This window comes from Lycorma delicatula, chromosome 2 (genome assembly GCF_047948215.1).
Source record: "Lycorma delicatula isolate Av1 chromosome 2, ASM4794821v1, whole genome shotgun sequence".
NCBI classification, from domain to species: domain Eukaryota; kingdom Metazoa; phylum Arthropoda; class Insecta; order Hemiptera; family Fulgoridae; genus Lycorma; species Lycorma delicatula.
The window spans coordinates 215021816-215044876 of record NC_134456.1 but is presented as its reverse complement, the minus strand read 5'-3'; the positions used below and the strand labels follow the sequence as shown (position 1 = coordinate 215044876).

Below are 23061 nucleotides of genomic sequence, written 5' to 3'. Positions count from 1 at the left end.
CAGGTATATTTTTTTAAATGTACAAAAAATAAATCCTTAAATATATTTTAATCTTAATATTAACAGGAATAAATTTTTTTTTATCTTAAAACGATTTGATGGATAGTATATTTAGTTAATCCCTGACGGGTATTAACGAACAAACTTGATGGTGTGCCAATCCTGAATACGCAACATATAATTGGCCTTTCAAAAAAACACAGATTTTCTAGATCCAACCTACAAATTGACATTGTTTGGCCTTGTGACTTATTTATAGTCATTGCGAATGCCAAGCGAATTGGAGATTGAAAACATTTGAATTGAATGGGCGAGTCTGAAGGGATCATTGGAATCCGTGGTAGAAGAACAACTTCACCTTGAAACCTGCCGTTTAAAATGTTAGCTTCAAGAACATTGCCTATGATTTTTTTTGTGACCAATCGCTTGCCATTACATAGCTTTGGTGTATTCAAATTCGAAGCAAAATGATAGGTGAACCGATCTTCAATCGCAAGTTATGTGGTGGCATTCCAGGTAAATACAGTGAATTCAATAATTCAACAGCATAGTTGACAACTTCCTCTGGATCGACAACAGTGTCGATGGATTTGAATGGTATTTCATTGCCAAGCAATGACTGATGTATATTAAATTGTAAATTAAAAACAGTTTTAGAAAATTTTTTATAAAATGAATCAGCTACAAAAATTATAACTTCAATTTTTTAAATATAAACTTATAAACTTATAAACCGATTAACTATAATTATTATAAATAACTTACATTTTAATTTTATAAATGTTGTAATTTATTTTACAAACTTACATTTTTATTTTCAAATAGCCGTTCAATACTGCATAAGTTGCATAGCATCAAATGAGAACTGACAATTTAAATTTTTAGGTTAAGTTGATTGTTATTGAATGCATGTGTATACATCATTAAAATTCATGAAAAATCATGTAAAATACTCACTTCAATCAACCTTACAAATAATACTCACCTTACAAATTTGCACAATGTATATTTTTTAATTACACTTTAAAACGTTATTTCAATAAATAATAATATAATATTCTCAATAAGCTCGCAATTCTAGCAGACTCGGCAATGCTTCGCTATTGCTAGATCTGAGTATACATACAGATTAAATGACAACAATTGAAAGTTTCATAAAACCTTAAAAAACTGAACATAAGCAATTTAACAAAATTTAACCTTTCACTTTATAAAAGTCAGAAATTAAATAAATCCAAATGGCAAAACAACAGCACTACCTATCCCATTTAATTCACACTACTCTCTAATCACAGTATTCGGTGGAAAAAATATTCTCAATAAGCGCGAAATTCTAGTACATAAGAATTTTAATGTAATAACAACAATAAACTACGACGCAAGTAACTGATACGCGAAAAAGTAACAATATAAAAAAATTTCCTAGAAGCCGATCGCAGCACCAACTATCGGATCTGACTGATATGCCAAAAATTAAAAAAAATTTCTTAAACACGATCGCAGCTCTGCCTACCGTATCCAATTGTGAACCTTAACCATCCCAAGATGAAGTTAACATTTTACACAAATAAATTAATTAAAAAAAAGATTTTCTATGGGATCAAATTGTGAATCTAAATCATTCTCGAAACAACTTAATCACACACAAAAGATTTTATCATAATCAGTCCAGCCGTTTAGGAAGAGTTCAGTCACATCCACACGGACAGAAGACATATATTATGATAAATATACATAACATATACATACATATAATGTATATACATATAATTATACATATATATATATTTATATATATATATATATATATAAATATTATTCGTTGGTGAGGGGATAAATATTAAATAACCTTTTGGGTAATTAATGATTTCGTTAAAAAATTTCAATTTTTTTAAGAAAACGTTTTGCTAAAGTGCCCCAGTAAAGATTTTAAATTCTATTTCGAACAAATCACCTTCACGCCTTTTTTCAATTTTTGCAGTAGTCTAATTATTGTTTCCCATCGAAGGTAGTACCTTTTCTCCCGAAGCTAATGAAAATCGGTCAATCGGATCCAGAGATAAAGACCAACTACAGGCCAAATATATACGTATAAACGTCCGTCTGACGGAAATAAATTTTTTGGACTTTGGAGCATCCGAATAACATTTCTTTTTCGTAGATTTAAAATTTATTTAAATATTTTTTTTTGTTAATATTTTTTTTTTATTTTGTCTCCTTAAGGTACAAAACTTGAAAAATGCCATTTTTTTTTAACCGATCTATATTTCCTGTTATAGTTATAGCTGTTTTAGTTGCCGGTGAAAACACAAATATAAATAATATTTCTGAGATAAATCTCTTTAAATATTTTAATGATAAAAAAAATCAAATATAATGGTGGACGAATCTGTACATTCGTTTTACAACCCTGTCCTGTCACAATAAATATTTTATTTTCACTAAGATATTTAGTAGAGATAAAAATACAGAGATGCGTATACTTATTTTTTTTTTTTTAAAAAAGGCTTTACTTTTATACGTTAACATTTAAAAGAAGTATATTAGAAATAATAAAAGTTGCTAATTTCCAACCGGCCAAGGTATCATGTATCAACCACGTTTATATAATTAATAAAATGTAATAATAAATAATAAATAAATAATTTAAAAAATATATTTATTAATTAAATTATAATTTAAAACTCTTTTTTGAAAATATTTTTTTTTATAAAACAAATTTATATATCTATAAATTCTTTGCCCGTTTGGTTATATTAGATGTAACATTTGCAACATTTTACTTATAAATGAGCTATATTTACTTGAATTAACTAAATAAATTTTAATCAAATAAGGAAAAATTAAAAACAAATATTTTCCATTTATCTATTGCTAAATATTACTCAAGAAGAACTGTGCGGATTAAGAAAGTGACAATTACATGAGATTTAAGGTTATATTTTAAGACTTGAGCTTGTTAAGTTAAAGTGTTGTCAGTAGCAAAAGATAGCGTGTAAACGAGTAAAAAGGAGGTATAAAGAAAATAAAAAAGAACTTATAGACTTAGTAGCAATGTTAAAAGAGTTTACCTTCGTGTAGAGGCGACATCTCCCCGTTCGACCATCAGGAGGAATTTTTTCTCGTCCAACGTCAATTGGGCCATCTCTTGATGAGGCCGAATGACGTTTTCTTCCTCTGTCATTCCGTGAATGCTGTGCCGCTATAAGAAAACCAAGAAAAAGTATAAAAATAATAATTTGTTTTTTAATGGTCTTTAGAAAAGTCAAGGTTAAAGTGACTAAAATATAATAATATAAGAGAAAATATAATAGCTTTTTTGTATATAAGGATCCAAAAGTTCAGCTTTTTATAATTAAAAAATGTATGTTGTTTTTATTAATTTAACATTTACTTAATAATTGAATATATTTATAATCCATTTAATATTAATGGAAATGGCTTAAGCTTTTATCTAATAAATATAAAATATAATTGTGAAAGCTAAAATCTAGAAAAGATTTTTCCATCATCAGTCATAGTGATTAATTTTCCAATTTTTTCTTTCCAATAACAATGATTTTTTAACCGTAATACTCTTGCCAAACCCTCAATTAAGCCATTATATATTATATATTCTAATCATTATTCATTATATTATTCATTAATATTATTATTCTATTCATTATTCATTATATTATATTATTCATTAATATTATTATTCTGTTCATTATTCATTATATATTCTAATCTTTGTCTTTCGTTGTAGTTATCTTCTACTTTTCCCTTTACAATTAAATTACCTAACAAGATGTATCAGTGTAAATTGCTCATTAACCTGCTCTTCTTAGAAGACTGAGCGACAAATTTTCTGTTTACCTCATTTTTTGTCTACATAAAACTAATTTTTAACGATCTACTGAAGCAAAAATGACAAAAGACTGAATTCTTTTTCTTTATGACTTTTCTACTTTCTATATTTAGTAGTCATTAGTTAAATACATTATAAAATGCAGTATTTTAAATAATTTATTTCCTATTACTAAAACTGGTACACGAAGATTTTTCTACATTAAAAAGTTTATTTTTTACGTTGGACTGCTTTGATATCTTTTTTGTCTCATTTCATCCTTTGATATTAAAAATTAAAATCGATTAAATTTTACAATCTATTAACAAAGTTTATTTTATCGTTATTCTACCTTTTATAATTATAAACTTTTTTCTTATCTTATTCTCTTCCTATTTCAAATATAATTTTCACTATTTAATTAATAGAACTTTCCTGCCTTTTTATTCTTGTTATATACATGCGATTTATGAAGACAGTAACAGACTTTCAAGAAGAAAGTTTATATAATCGTAGATTCGGAAATCTTTGTAAGCGAGTGTAGGCTGGCAAAAGATTTTGCCCTAATTTTTGTGCCTTCGGTAAAATTAAGCCAAACTTTAATTCTTGGGACATAAATTAAGGGGTAAATTTAGCGTTTTTATATGAAATCCGACCGGAAAAATCGAAAAAATATAGGTCCCGGAACTGTATTTTTACTTTTTTTGAGAGATATGTGGTAAAAGAGAATAGGAGGGTAGGGTAAAAAAAATACACTGACGTAAAATAATTTTGTTAAGTAGGTAATAAATACATAAAGTATTAAACAAAACTACTATAGAATTTGATTCTGAGTAAAATAGTGCCCATAGAAACTAAAAAAAAAAACAAGAATTTGGTAGTTTTTTGAAAACAAAACGCATCAAAATGTAAAAGATTTTAGTTAGATATTAAACAAAACAAGATTTTCAGAATTATAAAACAAAATATTAAATATTTTAGAAAAAGAAACAATCAAAATTAAAAAGAAAAACAACTAAAACAACATATTGACATATTTAAATCGAATTTACATCAAAAATTAATTTAAATGTCAGGAAAAGATTTTTGAAAGTATATGTTTGGAGTGTCGCTTTATATGGGAGTGAAACTTGGACAATCGGAGTATCTGAGAAGAAAAGATTAGAAGCTTTTGAAATGTGGTCCTATAGGAGAATGTTAAAAATCAGATGGGTGGATAAAGTGACAAATGAAGAGGTATTGCGACAAATAGATGAAGAAAGAAGCATTTGGAAAAATATAGTTAAAAGAAGAGACAGACTTATAGTCCACGTACTAAGGCATCCTGGAATAGTCGCTTTAATATTGGAAGGACAGGTTGAAGGAAAAAAATGTGTAGGCAGGCTACGTTTGGAATATTTAAAACAAATTGTTAGGGATGTAGGATGTAGAGGGTATAGTGAAATGAAACGACTAGCACTAGATAGGGTATCTTGAAGAGCTGCATCAAACCAGTCAAATGACTGAAGACAAAAAAAAAAAGAAAAAAAAAGCGAATTAAAAATTAATTTTATTTAAATCTATTTGAAATAATTTATTTCATAAACTTGTAATTCTAACAGACAATTAAAACAATTAATGTTTTTGTATTGAATTTCAACAGCGATAAACTTTTAAATAAATGAATGGAATAGTGTAATTATTTAACAACGCTTTATAAGAAAGAATACGTCCTGAAAATTTGTTACATTCTTCGTGAGTCACTCTATTCAAATCAAACGTGTGTTGCACAAAATGTAAAAGCCGATATAAAAGAGAGAAGGAGAATTATTTTAAATATCAAATTGATAATTAAAAATTACAAAGTTATTACATTCCTTTTAATATTTGAATTTATTTTGTAATTACCTTTTAGAAGTTGTAATTAATTTGGGTTATGGTGCATCGTCCGTTACTTGATTATACATTTATACCGTAAGCTACCCTTAACACATTGTTTATGTTACCCCCTTTTAACTAACCGCGTCCCTCAAACCGATATACGTAATACTGCCGTTAAGAGTTATTTCCTTATTCGCACTAACTTGTCTCCAAGATACAAGAGATCTCTAAATAATCTACTGGGTTTTGTACTGTAGCATTTAAAATATTAGATTTACGCATAAAACTATTAGATTATTGTTCTGTTAGATTAAATTATTAATGTCATTTTAATAATGAAATCAGTTTTATTATAAGAATGGTACGTATTGTAATGGGTACCATGACTCGACTTCCTGAAAGTTTCGACATATCTTCGCATTTCACATCCTCCAAAACCACCATCAGCTCAAAAGTCTATATATATATATTTCACTTACTTGTGGACACAATAACTGCCGTAATTTTACACCGATCATTTTCAATTTTTTCGCTAAAAAAACCCGACCAAAAATCTCGGTCACGTTCATAATCGGACCATGTGGTGGAATTGGGCGGCTTTTTCGAAAAAAAATTTTATTAAGTAAAATATCAAATTCGAATTATGTTATTCTTATTCTTTTTGTTTTGTACTAATTTTCTAATCTCAAAATAATTGTTACATCCCCTGTAGTCTCAAATTATTTAACCTAAAATGAAATAAATAAATCCACACAGATAAACACTGTAAGCGTTATAAAATTTTGACAGTTTTTTTTAGTTATATCGTTGTATTGTTCACAAAAATATAAGTCCTGAATTATGTATTAAGAAACTAACTTAATTAACGGAAATAAAAAGAAACGCTGCACTCCAGGGAAAATCAAACCGGGATTAAATATTTCAATTTTTACTTTTTATTCAAACAATATTCAAATTTTAGATAATATCTATCTAGTAGAATAGATAAAACTATTAAATAAAATAAATAAACGTACATTTTAATACTGCCATTGGTTGTGATTAGTGTGAAACAATAGTTATGAATAATTTAAATATATTTTTGAAATGTGTACCAGTACATGCCAAAATCTAAATTTAACTGAAGGCACATTTAAACTTCTTTTTTTTTTGTTCTATAAAAACAAGGCGGCACTGAAGACGCGTAATAAAAGAATTAAGTACGGATCAGTAACCGTCTTCTAGAAAATGTTAGGCTGTAGGGTGAGTGATTAAAACTTTTAACGTTATATAAATATACTCTTTAAAAATAAATTATCGACGAAGTTTCTAAACTTTCTCAACGTTTACATAGAGTTTAAAATCACTTAAATATTATAAAATTATTTTATTAATTTTTCATTTATTTGTTTACTTATCTCCCCAAACATAAAAAATTACTTTGTGTCGTATTTCACCTTCAGATTAAAAAAAAAAAAAAAAAACATTAATTTAATGTGACAGATCAGAAATGACGGACAATAATTTCATATTAATTTTGTAATTATGCAGATGTGCACGTGTTTCTACCTCTTAGTATCTCTCAGTTTTGAATATGTAGCCGTTTTCATACTTTAACTGATCAAATTCTTCTTAAAAGCGTTACTGAAATTATCAGAGAATTTACCATTTATTTTATTAAGCAGTTTTGTTTAATAACTGAAAAAAATTATAATTAATTTTTTTATAATGTTTATTGTTGGTGGAATATAATCCCACCCTGAATAGCACCTTTTTACAATCTAAAAAAATTAACTCTTAATACTTATTTATCTCGTAAACAGAACAAGAATCTGTATGACTTAAGTTGATATGAAGGAATTTAATCCTAATTTTTATCATTATTACTGACAATTAATTAAAAACATAAAAATAATAAGTTTTAAATCTGTAAAGAATTTAAAAAAACGATTACCAAAAAAAAAAAAGAATAAAAAAAGAGTTCACCACCTAGCGATCAAAATCGGAAACGTCTGGGCAGGTTTTTGAGGTTCGTTATTTGATTTTAAAATCAGCGCATTAAGGTTTTTTCTTTTTTTTCCCCTTACTCTCCCCGACCGGATATCCAATTAAGTATACTCAGTCGGGGAGAGTGTCCTTTTACTCTCAAAGGAGGCGTCCCCCACCCACCGGCTATACGTCCGGCACGGCAGGTTGGCCTCCCCGGTCTCGGATCTTTTGTTTTACATTGCCTGCCTCTAATCCCCCCCCTTTAGAGCCAAGGTCCGGCTATGCCGTCCCCCAGCGCCTCAGCAGGGAACCGGGACTCGGTCTTTACGCTTTTGGCCTCTAATCGACAGCGCCGACCCCACAAAGAGCCTAGGCTCCCGCAGGGACGACCCCACCGACCGGGACTTGGTCTTTTATTTTAACCCAAACTCAAACTCCCCTGGAGTTCACCCCCTTCTCAGGTACCCACACACCAAGGCGTACGGGACCTCCATGGAGTGACTGTCCGCCCTACCCTACTGTTTATACTCCCATTCTTCTGTCTTCATCCTCTTTGGCCCGCAGGACCTCCCCGGCGAACCTGCGGAACCATTCCCAGTTCTCATTGTTGTACCCCAACCAGTTTATGAGATTTTCTGGTGTAAGACCATTAATTACTATTTGACCTCTGTTAACGGCCCATCTTGCACATATGAACAACGTATGTTCGGCATCGTCGTTCTCTGGACAATAGATGCACTGCGGAGTGGCTCTCTTCCCGATCGCATTAAGCGGATTAAGGTTGCGGGAGACAAACACTACTCTTTAATATAGGATTCGGAGTGTAGGTGACAATTTTGTATATAGTTTAAGTTTTTTCTAATCTTTTAAATTTATTTAAAAAATATATATATATATATTATTATTATTATGCTTTTACGGCCAACAAGGGACCACTTAAGTCAATTTTGGTTAGATCTTTTCTGAGAAAAGCGTGTTATTTTACTCTTCCGAGCTGCCCAGTATTTCTTCATCCGTTCAGATCTTGCTTTTTTTCTTCATCTGAAAAAACTCTTTTCCTTGTATTTTCTCGTTTTTATGTATTTCGTTTAAATCTAATGTTTTTGTCTTTTAGCTTTGTAATTTTTCTTGTTTTATTCTGTAGGTCAGTCAGGGAAATTCCCAATTCTTTCATATCTTCTCTAATTTCTTTGATCCATCCTACTTCTAGCTTTTGGAACCAGAGCTTTTCAATGATATTTCTTGACAGTCTTGTTTCGGGCGTCCTTACGAGATGACCAAAGAAAGAGATTCTTTTTTTCCGCATAGTATCAGTAACAGGCTCTATTTCTCGATACACCACCTCATTTGGCACAATCCACCATTGGTCTTCTTTTTGGTGTTTTTATTGATGCACGTTCTGACAATTCTCCTCTATTTTCAGAATTTTATCAGTTTGGTTTTTCTGAGTGATTTTGAAAAGGGTTCGTTTCCGTAGGTGACTTCTGGCTGAACTACAGTTTTGTAATGTTTAAGTTTTGTTTTAGTCGAAAGGAATTTTTTTGGGGATTTAATAATTTTATTTGCCCCATTTTGCCATATATATATACATTTATATAACCTTCGACATTCCCAGTAATGTAAGGATTCCAACGCGGGGTCATACATTAAATCGGTTCAGCCGTTGATCTGCTACGGTGGAACAGACAAACATACATACATAGATCCTACGTACAATACACTCCTTTTTGGGCAGTCGTGTAATAAATAAATAAAAGGTTATGAAATAATTTTTATTTTAGGATTGCATTTATGAATTTATCTAAACGTTAATGAACTTCCTCACAATGATTTAATTATATTCTTATAATTATAAATTAATTTTCTGTTAAAGATCGTCGAAGCTTATACGTACATATAGAGTAAGTTTATTTTTTTTTAATAATTAAAGGTATTTATAGAAATAAAAGAATCCTGTTTTATTTTGGATGTTTTATAAAATCTCTTACTCTTTTATTCTCTCGTTTCTGGAATAATGATTTTTTTTAAATATATTTTATTTAGTTCTAAATATGCTGATTGTGAAGCTATTAAAAAATATTTGAAAATTAGAGACAAAGAATTTCAAACTATTAGAACATGATTCATAATTAAGTATAAGAAATTAAATATTTCCGTTCCACAGTTTGCAAAATTAAGGATAAATTATCTTCACAGAATATTCTTTATGAAAAGGTTTACAACGGGAATGTTTGATTCAGTTAAAATTTTATTATTTAATAATAGTCTGTTCTCTCGAAAGAATTTGTAGGTGCGTTGCATGTCTATAATTGACTTAAAGGAGAGAAAGTCCAACAGCAATAACTCATCAATCATCTGTTTTATTCTGGCTACCATCCTGTTAACAGCTGCTGATAGATGGTAATCAATAAAAGTTTTTTAGCGTGGAAAATATGCCATTACTGACCTTCACTCGAACCTAGTAAGTCCGGATGATAGGTACAGTCTTTTTACTTTCCCTGCAATAGCAATATAGTTTTATCTATATTTTTATAGCAGCTATAAAATTAGAAAGTATCTTTTAAAAAATGTGAATTTTTTTTTTAATTTCATGCATTAACGAAACAAAAGAAAATTTCAAAAAGTAAATTTAAATAAATTGAAAATAATCTGCGAAGAAAGCTTTTATTTCAATGCTTCCAAGTCGAAAAATCTATTTTTGTCGGATATTTGTGTGTTTGTACGCACGTCTGTTAGCCTGTTTTTGGTCTTACAACTCTGGACTGACCAATTTTCTTCAAAATTTGTTGACAGATACTACTTGCAGAAACAATGTATTACATTTTTGGAAAAAGGGATGGGAGTGTTTTCGCCGAAATAGTATTTAATCTGGATAATAATAATAATTTACCGGTTTTTCTTTTTATCAAATTTCAAATATATATTTAGTTTTGGCGATGATTTTTTATTGCACTTCGATTTTTAAAACTTATCAAACAGAAACAAACTTGTTATGTGAATGCTGTACTTTGTAAGTAAATCTTTGGAATATTTCCAAATTAGATATGAAAAATAGTTATCTGCGTCATAGTACTAACAGAAGGAAAAAGTATTAAAATAGAATAAAATACAAATTTAATTAAAGAAAGAATAAAAAATCAATTCCACAAACAATGTAACTTGCGTTTTAGATTAAAGTGTGAATAATTACGTAAATCAGTGTGCCTCGCGGAAGAGCAAGTAGTAGTAATCTTAGTCGCTCAACGACAAATTTGCTACTAAATCAGTCGGTATAATATTTGATAGAATTTACGATCCTGCTATTTAAATAGAAAATTACAACTATTATACGAGGTGCGACAATAAAGTAATGAGACTGATTTTTCTTTGCAAGACGTGGCAACCCTGCAGCTTGCGTAGGCTCACCGTCTTTGACCTTGGTCTATAAGCTACTTCTAGTCCAAGCAGCACATTGATGCAACTGCTCAGTCGTGAGTTGTGCTATAATAAGTGATCACGTGTTTGTGTCTCTCGTCACAGAAATGAAACCGCAAAATATTGCGGAACGGTATGCCATTTCTTTTTGCGTTAAATTGGGCGAAAACGCGACGACAACTTACGGTAAGCTTCAGAAGGCTTTTGGAGAGGAGGTTATGTCAAGAGCTCAAGTTTTTCGGTGGCATAAAATTTTTAGTGAAGGCAGAACGAATGTTGAAGATGAAGACCGCAGCGGACGACCATCAACCTCACGGACAGATGTCAACTTGACCAGGGTGCGTGAAATCGTACGATCTGATCGAAGATTATCCGTGAAAATGATTGCAGAAGAACTCAACATCGATCGAGAAACGGTTCGTCTAATATTAACTGAAGATCTTGGTATGAGAAAGATTTGTGCAAAAATGGTCCTCAAAAATCTCACACAACAACAGCGAGAAACACGAAAAAATGTGGCAGCCGATCTGTTAGAGCAAACGGAAATCAATCCAGATTTGTTGAGCCGTGTTATCACTGGTGATGAAGGTTGGTTTTTTCAATACGATCCAGAGACAAAACGCCAAAGTTCGCAACGGTGCTCAAAGGGATCACCCAGACCAAAAAAAGCTCGCATGTCAAAGTCAAAAGTGAAATGCATGCTTGTGTGCTTCTTCGATTCCAAGGGAATTGTTCATAAAGAGTGGGTGCCTCCTGGACAAACAGTTAACCGATATTTCTACAAAGAAATTTTAGAAAGACTTCGTAAACGAGTTCTTCGTGTCCGTGCCAACTTTGCTGATAATTGGATTCTGCATCACGATAATGCGCCATCCCATACTGCTCTGTCAGTACAGCAATTTTTAACCTCAAAACAAATTTCAGCACTACCACAGTCACCTTATTCACCAGATATCGCTCCGTGCGACTTTTTTCTATTTCCAAGAGTCAAAATGGCGGTCAAGGGACACCATTTTCAAACAACACAAGATGTCCAAAAAGCTGTGACGAGGATAAGTGTCTTTGAGGATATTACAGAAGATGAGTTCCAGAAATGTTACCATCAATAGCAGAAGCGCTGGAATAAGTGTGTGCAATCAGAGGGGAACTACTTTGAAGGAGACAACACTAAACATGACTAAAACGGTAAACAACATTTTTTTTTTCACATCAGTCTCATTACTTTATTGTCGCACCTCGTATACCACTTTTCATGCTTGTGTTTTTTAAGATATCCACAGGAGCGACTAGCTTTGATAACTCTGTTCCTATTGTATCATTAGTGGTTTCTTTAAAAAAAAAAAAATGAAATTTCTTGTTCTCGAAAACAATTCCCGTTGGTACGGGCATATGCAGTTATATTAAAAGATTTCAAGGAATAACCCTAGATAAGATGATTGTAAATATCGGAGATAACAAGTTTCAAAATGGCGTAACTTACGTCGCTCTTTCAAGGATAAGACGTTAGAAGTTGAAAGCTGTTGAAACCTTTATTCAATCTTGAAACGTTATTGAAAATTAATAAAAATTCAGCAGTTGCTGGAGATCGAGTTGAGTTACAACGTGTATTGAATATTGCTTAAGAAATTTGATTATATTCATAACTTATAAAAAAATATACGCGTGAAGAAAAATCTAAAAATCTTTAATTAAGTGAGTTATATATATCAATGTACATGTTTAAAAAGTTTATTCTAAGTTTATCGTAAATAAATAATATTTAAAATTCGATAATCATTTCAATAAAAATTTAATACGTAAAAGAATGAATTAGAAGCACTGGCTCCGACTCTTACGACTGCTGTTAGACGCATAATAAAAATTTTCATCAATAATTAGTTATTTCGGATCGTTAAACATTAGTAAATCAATGTAAGCTATTTTGTTTAGATGGGAAGAAATGTACATAGAGGATCTTGTAACATCTGTTCCAGACAACTTTGAATTTTAAATTAAAATTCTTAAACTCCGACAATTCTTTATTTGCACTGAAGCTGAAAAATAAATAAAAAATTCATTTTTCTTTTAAGAGTAGATATTTTAAAACCGCGTGTACGTTTTTACGGCGTGTAACAGAGAGTATAAATATATTACACTAATTTATTTGTTAAATTTAACATTAGATTATAATTTTACAATTTAAATATACTAGAATATATGTATTTAAAAAATACATTCTCGAGAATTAATTTTCTTGAAAGAAAAAATATAGAATAAAACGCATTTTTTTTCTTTCTTTGCTTACTGACTTCCTCCACTTCTTTCAAAATGAATAAAAATGTGGCTCAAGAGAAAACATTTATCCTTTCTATGCGTCCTTAGGATATATAAATCGACCTTTAGCGCTAATAAAACACAAGGAGTAAGGACGACTGTTTTTCTTTGTTTTTTTCTAAAAAATAAAATATTCAGCCATTTTATTGCTTAAATGATGTCTCGCACTGTTTTTATCATAGTAACTTCTTTTAAATAAAAGTTTTCTTGTCGGTTAATTCGTTCAGGAATAAGTTATTTTTATTAAAAAAGTAATCGGTTTTTATATTTTTAATTGTATTTATATTTTAATAGACCCGGCAATGCTTCGCTGTCGCTAAATTTCATTGAATGAATTAAATAAATTCTGTATTATATTTGACAAATTATACTACGAAATTTTACTACGAACTAGCAGTTAATGATGTTAAAGAACAATTTAGATTCGGGGTAACAGTACAAGGTGAAAAGATAAAGATGCTAAGATTTGCTGATGATATAGTAATTCTAGCCGACAGTAAAAAGGATTTAGAAGAAACAATGAACGGCATAGATGAAGTCCTACGCAAGAACTATCGCATGAAAATAAACAAGAACAAAACAAAAGTAATGAAATGTAGTAGAAATAACAAAGATGGACCACTGAATGTGAAAATAGGAGGAGAAAAGATTATGGAGGTAGAAGAATTTTGTTATTTGGGAAGTAGAATTACTAAAGATGGACGAAGCAGGAGCGATATAAAATGCCGAATAGCACAAGCTAAACGAGACTTCAGCAAGAAATATAATTTGTTTACATCAAAAATTAATTTAAATGTCAGGAAAAGATATGTTTGGAGTGTCGCTTTATATGGAAGTGAAACTTGGACGATCGGAGTATCTGAGAAGAAAAGATTAGAAGCTTTTGAAATGCGGTGCTATAGGAGAATGTTAAAACTCAGATGGGTGGATAAAGTGACAAATGAAGAGGTATTGCGACAAATTGATGAAGAAAGAACCATTTGGAAAAATATAGTTAAAAGAAGAGACAGACTTATAGGCCACATACTAAGGCATCCTGGAATAGTCGCTTTAATTTTGGAAGGACAGGTAGAAGGAAAAAATTGTGTAGGCAGGCCACGTTTGGAATATGTAAAACAAATTTTTAGGGATGTAGGATGTAGAGGGTATACTGAAATGAAACGACTAGCACTAGATAGGGAATCTTGGAGAGCTGCATCAAACCAGTCAAATGCCTGAAGACAAAAAAAAAGAAAAAACTACGAAAATAATAAAATATACAATATCAATTCAATATTAATTTTTTTCAATAATTTTAGTATCTCGGGACAAATAATAAATTATGAAATTTTCAGTGAAATCGGTTAAATAGTTTTTCAGTTATTCGGAAACACGCAAAACGAAAATTGTCTTTTTTTACATAAATACCAGAAACATTAAACTAAAGGAACTATTTACTAACCAATAGTTGCTGATTTAGTGATAATAAAGTCTTTATACTGTTTCTATTATTATTTTTTTAATGAAGAGGGACAAATTTATTTCTTAAGGAGAGGGAAATTCAACTCGTAGAATCAAAATTACAAGTTAGTCTTCAGTATTAATGATCCTTATTTATGTTATATGCAAAATTATTGATCGGTTGTAATCTGAAAATTAAAATTATACATCATAAATCGTTTAATAATTTTTGTGCAAAAGTCAATTTTCCTTCCTCCTTTAGGTTCAACAATTTTAATGGAAATGCTGGAATATCGTTATTAATATATAAAAGGCGTTTGATTTTTCACTATTATTTAATTATTCTTAATGACAAACGGGTTTTAAACTATTTAATTATTTACTCTTTTTTATGATAAAAAATTCGGATATTTAAAATTTTTTTTTTTTATATTTATAACATACTACCTTTGATTATTAATTTTGAAGTGATAAAGTAACGAATGAAGGTGCATTACGACACGAAACCTTTAGTAAAATTACTAAATTCTTAAATATAATTATTGTTATTACAATTATTTTTCCGGTTAAAAAAACACACAGAAACAACTCAGGTTTATTTATTACAAATATTTGTTTCTAACGAAAAAAAATTAATGATTCAATTCAATTTTTTGTGGGGTTTATGTTTAAGAAATAATTAAACAGTAGAACGCCATTATTCGAATGCTAAATTTTGCACGTGCAATTATTCGGACCGCTTACATCTGCACTAGTCAGTTAAAAAAAAATTATTACGCTATTTAAAAAATCTAAAATACTATCCAATTACAGTTTTTCTTCTGTTGGAAATATATTTTTATCGATCTTTGTTTTTATTAATTTTTTAGAATCAAATTTTTTGCGATTCATATATCACAAAACATACGTAAATTTTGTCTGTGTTAAATTCATTAAAAAATTAACTTCTGAGAAGATCGATGAAAACAAATTAATCGGTCAAGTATGAAATATAATGTAATACATGTATGACACATCTAGGGCCGTCACACAATAAGCTCATGAATGTTTTTGTCTATCATTATGAATCCTATTTGTGTGACAAAAAGAATTCAATTCTACATAGATTATTTATTTAATAAAACAATTACACGATCTTACAGTTCATAAACGTATAAACATTATAGCAAGTATAGATTAACAGAATTTTTTAACAAGAAATCGTGTTTTTAAAGGTGTGTTTTGTTTATTGACCGTAACTAAGTTTGATTCTCTTAAACGGACTGTAATTTTTACAATTTTTTTTGTTTTAATTTTTAAGAAATTATATTTTTTATATTGTACAGTAACTTAACTTTCTCTTCCGTACATTTTTTGTAAGTTTTTCTTATAATTTTTATTGTTTTTCCTAATAATTAATTATTTTTAATAACTTATTATTTTAAAACTATTTTACAAAACATTAGCGCAGCATATTTTAATTTTTTTTCATATAATTTTTGTAGCCCACCTGGTTGGTATAGTGGTGAACGCGTCTTCCCAAATCAGCTGATTTGGAAGCCGAGAGTTCCAGCGTACAAGTCCTAGTAAAGCCAGTTATTTTTACACGGATTTGAATACTAGATCGTGGATACCAGTGTTCTTTGGTGGTTGGGTTTCAATTAATCACACATCTCAGGAATGGTCGAACTGAGAATGTACAAGACTACACTTCATTTACACTCATACATATATATCATCCTCATTCATCCTCTGAAGTATTATCTAAACGGTAGTTACCGGAGGCTAAACAGGAAAAAAGAGAGAGAGATAATTTTTGTAAATTTCGATTCTTTTATTACAAAATTTCAACTTGTTGGTCTAACATATAACTGTAACTCATTTTTAATACATTGTACGGATGTTCTGAGTATCATTTTGATTTTAATGAAATAAATTTATTTTTTTATATTTTCGTCTTATTACACGACTGTCTAAAATAGGAGAGTAATGCATTTAGGGTGTATATATGTATGTTTCACCTTAGCAGCTCAACGGCTAAACCAATTTAGATATATGACCCCGGGTTCGAATCCTTACGTTACCGGGAGGGTCATAGGCTATATATAGCAAACAATATATATATAAGGGGTGTCAAAAATTGAGGTATCATTTTAATTTTAATAAAAAAAAATCATTTTTTTTCAGATATTAAAAATATTTTTATTTCAGTTTATTACAACTAGGTTCCGGTTAAAAATGAAAAATTATAATGGTCAAGTGACCCCCCCTACTGGCTCGGCAGGCTCGCAATCTTGTACCAAAATTATTAATCACGTTTTTCAATAAACTGTTGTCAATGGTTGATATCTGCTCGATAATGTTGGTTTTAAGCTCTTCAACTGTTGTAGGATTTTGCTGTACACTTTCGATTTCAAAAAACCCCACAAAAAAATAATCTAAATTTGTCAAATCGCACGATCTTGGTGGCCAATTTACTCCTCCTCTACGAGAAATAATGCGATTTTCGAACTTTTCTTTCAAAAGATCAATTGTTTCTCTTGCTGTGCGACAAGTGGCACCATCCTGTTGAAACCACATATTCTATACGTCTAAATCATCAATTTTCCGCCACAAAAAGCTTCGGATCATCTCTCTGTAGCGATTTCCATTGACCGTAATTGCATTTCCATTTTCGTTTTCAAAAAAATATGGTCCGATGATTCCTCTGGACCACAAACCACACCAAACCGTTACTTTTTGTGGATGTAATGGTTGCTCTAAGATAAATCTTGGATTCTCTTCACCCCATATGCGGCAATTCTGCTTGTTGACGTAGCCATTGAGCTGTAAATGGGCTTCGTCGGTGAATATTATTTTGTTAAGAAAATCCTCATTTTCTTCTTGTTTTTCGATGGCCCAAGAAACGAATTGCCGACGTAATGCGTGGTCAGCCGGTTTTAATTCTTGGGTCAGCTGGATCTTATAAGCCTTTAAATGGAGATCACGATGGAAAATGTTGAATAATGTGGATCGTTTGATGTTTAATTGCTGCGAACGATGACGAATGGATGTTTTTGGATCTTCTTCAATAATTCTGCTCACAGCTGCTATATTCTCGGTTGAACGACCACTACGTTGATAAATTCTATTTCTGTTATCATGAACGGATCCGGTTTCTTCAAATTTCTCAACCATCAGCTTGATGGCACGATTTGTTATAGCATTTTCTCTACCGAATTTTGTTCTAAATTTCCTAATTACAACTTGAAAACTTTTGCCATTTTCAAATAATGTTTTAATAATATAAACACGTTGTTCCTTCGTGTAACGTTCCATATTAACTGATTGCAATGTATTTAGAATCTGAAAATAAAAATTTCGAATACAAATTACAAGTAGAAAAAAAATGGCAGCAAAATTAAAATGATACCTCAATTTTGGACACCCCCTAATGTATATATATTAATTTTAAAACTTAAAAAAAATTATACTATATACAAAACTGTCAACCACACGCTCTAATTATCCTATATAAAGAGCAATGGTTTTTTTTTGGCAGCCATGTTTCTTAATTTTTAATATTTATCTATTATTTACAAGTGCAATAGCCGTTAAACATTATAATATTATCCTAAGGATGTATGATAAACCTTTTTTAATCTTTCAACTCTCCGGATTTCTAATTATCCGGAAAGAGTCTTGCAAAAGTCATTCCAAATAATCGGCGTTCCGCCGTGTTTAATATATAAATGATGTATAACAAATTGTCTCTATCGGTTTATCCTAAACAATGTTAATAATACAGATTTAATTTGTTATTCTAAGAAAAAATTCAATGATAATCTTTTCAAAAAATTAAAACTTATCAAATCTGAATATTAAAACAGAATACTTATCAAACTTTCAATCGGAACGAACAGTTTCCTTAAATATTTTCTTTATACAAGTTTATAAAACGTTTTCCTATTTGAATCATGCTCTCATGGATCGTAATTTGACACATTATATTAAAGAAAAATTAATCCTTTTATTAGATATGGTTTTTAATAAATAAATAATAAATGTATTATTAATCTATATGAATAAAAATGTAAATGATCGTTTGTTCAAAATCTTAAATCTCCAGAAGTTCTGCACCAATTGCTTTGAAATTTTAACACAACGTTGCGTTCGAATATGCGCGTGTTTTTATATATTTTAGATTTCACACCTGTGACAGGTAAAAACATGCTTTCTTTGAAAAACATGGCTATCTTTTTGACGTAAAAGGAACACACGCTATACTAAATATTTTACGATTTCATTTCAATGATTCCGATATGTGTGTCCGCTATAGATTAAAAAACAATTAGGCCGAATTTACGCGCAGAGAAAAAGGGAGAAAGGGAAAAATCTAAAAAGGTAAAAAGGGAAGAAGAGGAAAATGGAAAAAAGAAAAAAGAAAAAAGGGGAAAACAAAAGGAAATGGAAAGGGAAGGAAGAAAAAATAAAAAGGGAAATGCGAAAGAAGGGGAAAGGAAAATAAGGGAAAGAGATGGGGGAAGGAAAAGGAAATGGGAGAAAGTGGAAGGGGATACGGGGGAAGAGAATATGGTAAAAATGGGAAAAGTAAACGGTGAAAAGGGGACAGGAAAGGGGGAAAAGTAGAGGCAAAAGGGAAAAAGGGAAAGGTTAAATTTTGTGAAGTTCTGTAATGTTCATTTTGTTAATGTTTTAACAAACTTTCAGTTGTCTTCATTTAATCGATATATATATACTCAAATTTAGCAATAGCGAAGCATTGTCGGGTCTGCTAGTAAATAATAAATATTTTAATGAATTTTAGATAAGTAATATTACATAACTTTTTTTACGTACGTGTATGATATTCTAGAACAGATAATTTATCACAGTTATTAACTTGTCATACGTATACGGGTGGGTTATTAAGTCGTAAACAGAGATTTGAAGTGTTCTGTAATTACTTACCTCAAAAACGTTTCTTAACAGATCAATATATCATATTAAGACGTCAATCCCAAGAGACTAGTAATACTGCAATTGGAATTAACGCGATTTGATTAGCCGTAATATATATAACTTTTTTTTAAATTATAATTTAAATCTTTTTACAATTGAACAAAATAATTTCATTCCGAGTACAATTCAAAGAGAAAATATTTTTTTTTTTGAGATAAAAATAGAAGATATACTCAACCGTATAAAATTTAAGTAATAAATAAATAAATAAATTTAATAAATAAATAATAATAATAATAAATAATAAATAAATTTAAGTATTTTATTTAAGTAATAAATTTAAGTAGTAAATTTGTAATTTTTTGTAATTTTGAGAATATTACGTACGAGAACGAGTTAAAAATTATCTACACTTGTCGTTCTACTATTTATTTACACAAAAGAGGGTTCAACATGTATATCATTTTTCTACATAGTCATCTCCCTTGCCAATGCACTTGGTCCAGCGGTCCACAAGCTTACGTATTCCTTCCAAGAAGAAGGTTTTCGGTTGATCACGAAGCCACTTTTGCACGCTGTGGAAAAATCGACGACCTGCCAAAGCATCCTTGAGCGGCCCAAACAGATGAATCTCAAGGGGAGCAAAATCTGGGTTGTAAAGAAGTTGTTTCAGTAAAATTAAACCTTTTGGTGTTTTGAACGGAGTGGCATGTTTTTTTGGGCAGGCGTTTCCATGAAAAAACAACAATCTCTTCGAAAATAGACTTTACGGAAGCCGAGCTATTCCATTTTCCTTTTCAGGAAATAGAGCGGGCATGTTTACTCTCTAATAGCCGGAAAATAAATGACTCGATCGGGTCAAATTTCGAACACGGGACCGTAGTCGTACCGACTCTAAGCACGCATGCGTAGAAGGCAATATGACAACCTTGAAGGTCGTATTACGGCGAAATAATTTTTGACTCGCCTTTGTAAAATGATATGCTACAGCGTGTTTCTACGTCAGCCTCTCGAGTTTTACCTTAATTTTAAATAATTAGTTAAAACATACTTCAGTGTCGGCAATTTGATCCAATTTTGTGTAATAAACTTTTGACAAAGAAGTGCCAATTTAGTATTATTATTCTTTGGAATGTTTTGTAAGTTATTTTGTTTATTTAATTTAACAAAAATTAGAACACAAAATCTAAATTATAATAGCACTGTAATTATATAAAAAATAGGATTATCAACGTATAATTAAATATTACCGACAAAATCAGTTCATCTAATTACTTGATCTTACCAAACATTTGCTATACCTGAGAAATACAAACTCTATAAACGTACTTAGGGAAGTGTCTTCTTTGCTAAACTGAATACAAAATTCTATAAAGATATCTATATGATATATCTGAAGATTTGCATCTATAAAACGTTTTATATGAAACACAGCATTCAGATTCGATAGCAAACATAAGTACTTCACTTTTGCTTTTGACATTACTTCTTAATTTTTGCTCTATTTCATTAATAACTTCTATATTGAGTGCAGCAGCTGTTTTTGTGTAAGACAGAGGTGTGGAGTGGCAGAAGCGGGGTTTACCTCACTGTTATTTGCTGTTTTGGCTAGAAAGAAAAATCCAGCCAGATGAAATTGATAGTGTCATAGTTGCGGAACTGCCCAACCAACAAAACGACCCGATATTGTACGATATCGTGACTAAAAATATGGTGTACGGTCCATGCGGAGAGCATAACTTAACAACAACATGTATGAAAATAGGTATCTGCACAAAAAATACCCTCGACGTTTCGTCAACGATACCCAAACCGGAGAGGACGGATATCCAGTTTATCGTCGTCGTGACGCTGAAAATGGAGGCCAGAGCGCTACGCTAAATATCAGAGAAAGGACTTTCTATATAGATAATAGGTGGATTGTCCCTTATTCTCCATTATTGTGTAGGATGTTTAACGCGCACATAAATATCGAGTACTGCCACTCAGTTCAAGCCATCAAATACATTTGTAAATATATCAATAAAGGATCTGACCAAGCTACTTTTAGCGTCAAAAACCCAAACGATGAAATGGAAAACTATGTAAATGGCCGGTACATAAGTACATCCGAAGCTGTTTGGCGAATTTTAGAATTTCCCATTCACGAGCGACATCCTACAGTCTTGCAGTTAGCCGTCCACTTAGAAAACGCCCAAAGGGTGTATTTTACCGCAGAAACGGCTGAAAAAGTGGCCCAAAACCCTGAACGACTGCAACAAATATCTTATTTTTTTAAATGGGTACACCAACCGTGCGAAGCCGGGCCGGGCAGCTATATTCAATAAATTAAGTGATTCCGACGCGGACGAAGTCGCGGGGTTCAGCTATGTATCATATAGTCGTTAATTTTTGCGAATCAATTTTCACAATGAAGTACTATGTGTAACGAGTGAATAAATCCCACGCGGACGAAATCGCGGGCCACGGCTAGTTAAATATAAGTTGACAACAATGAAGTCGGGCCACATGGTAAAAGTTCTACCAATTAATACTGAAAGATATAAAATTATTAGGTTAAAAATGCTTGAAAACAATATCAGTCACTATACATATAAAATTAAACGTGAACGAGGATATAGAGTGGTCATGCGAGGCATGCATTACGCGGAAGATAAATCAGTAATGGTTAATGAATTGACGAAGTTAGGCCTCGAAATTAGAGATGTTATTAACGTTCTACATCGTCAAAAGAAGGAACCGTTGCCTCTATATTTAGTAGATTTGGAACCCAAATCTAACGATAAAGAATTTTTGACGTGAGATCTCTCAACTATACAGTTTTAAACTTTGAAGCCCCGTATGTTAAAAAAGAAGTGGTCCAATGCAAACGTTGCCAACGCTTTGGACAGATCAGTAATTTATGCAATCCCCGAACCGTTGTGTAAAATGTGGTGTAGATCATACCACAATAGCCTGTTCTAAAGGATCACAGGTTCCAGCTTCCTGCGTCAGCTGCGGTGATTAACACCCAGCGAGTTACAAAGGGTGTAAAATCAACAATATAAAACAAAGGTCTATTCTCCCAAACCCGCCAGACTTATCCGCCAAACCATATTTACCAGACTTGCAACTAATAACAATTCTATTGATAATAATAATTATATTAATGTCAATTATAACAATTTAAGTGCTAAAAAGAAGAGAAGTTCTTGTAACTAACTCGAGTAACAATGGTTTTCATAAATTATTAGTAGTAATGTTAGTCATAACAATAGAAATGAACATAATAATGGGCTGAATATTTCTGGTCCTACCTACGTTGAAAATGTTAAAGT

At 30.9% G+C, this 23061-nt stretch overlaps 1 protein-coding gene across 12 annotated transcripts in view; it reads right to left on the bottom strand.

The window, feature by feature from the left end:
- Positions 1-23061, bottom strand: part of Trpgamma (Transient receptor potential cation channel gamma) — a 1234746-nt gene that overhangs the window by 344995 nt on the left and 866690 nt on the right. For all 12 annotated transcript variants that reach the window (XM_075357154.1, XM_075357155.1, XM_075357156.1 and 9 more), the window contains one exon: positions 3072-3202. In XM_075357154.1, coding sequence (XP_075213269.1) covers positions 3072-3202 — 131 coding nt within the window. The remainder of the gene's footprint in view (positions 1-3071; positions 3203-23061) is intronic.